The sequence below is a fragment of the Carlito syrichta genome, unplaced genomic scaffold, assembly GCF_000164805.1.
Source record: "Carlito syrichta isolate Samal-C Ts95f unplaced genomic scaffold, Tarsius_syrichta-2.0.1 Scaffold136414, whole genome shotgun sequence".
Lineage (NCBI taxonomy): Eukaryota > Metazoa > Chordata > Mammalia > Primates > Tarsiidae > Carlito > Carlito syrichta.
The window spans coordinates 5,165-6,439 of record NW_007080510.1 but is presented as its reverse complement, the minus strand read 5'-3'; the positions used below and the strand labels follow the sequence as shown (position 1 = coordinate 6,439).

At 41.6% G+C, this 1,275-nt stretch overlaps 1 protein-coding gene across 1 annotated transcript in view; it reads right to left on the bottom strand.

Moving 5' to 3' along the window:
• Positions 1 to 409, bottom strand: part of LOC103251145 (CCR4-NOT transcription complex subunit 10) — a 74,527-nt gene extending 74,118 nt beyond the window's left edge. Inside the window, exon 1 of the mRNA XM_008049746.2 lies at positions 124 to 409. Coding sequence (XP_008047937.2) covers positions 124 to 325 — 202 coding nt within the window. The 5' untranslated portion in view covers positions 326 to 409. The remainder of the gene's footprint in view (positions 1 to 123) is intronic.
• Between the last annotated feature and the right edge of the window lie 866 nt (positions 410 to 1,275).

Sequence of the window (1,275 nt, the reverse complement as noted above, 5' to 3'; positions counted from 1 at the left end):
TCAGGCAATCCACTCACCTCAGCCTCCCAAAGGCGCGGGATTACAGGCTGAGCCACCGAACCCGGCTTGTAATTCATTTTTTAAGTGTTTTAAAAACATTATTTATAACTGCTGACTTCTTACCATATAGCGTCTGCACATAATTCCACAACACATCTTGATTTGTCCAAAAGTAGTCTCCATTGCCAATTGAAAGAGTATATGACCGTTCATCCATAAACTTGATTTTCCTTCTCCTCTGGCCTAATGAACATGGCTGACCTTCTAGGGGTGCAGAGCTCCTTGACCCACAAACCTTGACACTCTTTAAGCCAAAAGGCTTCATTTCTAATCAAACAAGTGCCTTTAAGTTTGAACTAAATTGAAAAGAAATGTACTTTTTCAAAACCGAAAAAAAAGTCAGTTAACTGAAAGCAAAGATACATTCCAATAAAGAATGTTAACAATTCAAATCTGATTGGAGGATGACTGACTATAAGCTACACTCCCCAAAATATAACTCCAACGATGTTCAAGAGAAGAAAATTTTTCTAAAGAAAAAAAGGAATGCTAAATGGCTTAAGGAAATAAACTATCACTGTCACAAAATACTGATGATGCCTTTTGTGAAGGGAAGTTTTATTTTTTTTGTTTTTTGAGTCAGGGTCTCACTCTGTTGCCCAGGATGGAGGGTAGTGGCATGCTCACCACCCCAGCAGTCTCCACCTGCTGGGTTCAGGCGATTCTTCCACCTAAGCCTTCCAAGTAGCTGGAACCACAGGTGCTCACTACCATATCCGGCAATTTTTTCTTTTTTCTTTTTCTTTCCTTTCTTTTTTTTTTTTTGAGTTGAAGTCTCACTCCGTTGCCCAGACTGGAGTGCAGTGGCTGCTCCCAGCCACTGCAGCCTCGACCTGCTGGGCTCCAGTGATCCTTCTGCCTCAGCCTTCCAAGTAGCTGGAACTACAGGCGCACACTACCACAGCCGGCTAGTTTTTTGATTTATTGTAGAGATGAGGTCTCACCAAGTTGCCCAGGCGGGTCTCGAACCTGCGGGCTCAGGCAATTCACTCACCTCAGCCTCCCAAGGCACAGGATTACAGGCTGAGCCACCGTGCCAGGCTTCACTTCTGTTTTAAAATATTAATGCTTAATATTTTAAGCAATAAAGTGAAAATAGGAAAAGTCAACATTTTACTAAAACATTCAACTTAGACATCTTATTCTATTTGGAGGTCTAATTTTTTTTTTTTTTTTTGTAGTTGGAATCTCACTCTGTTGCCCAGGCTGGAGTGC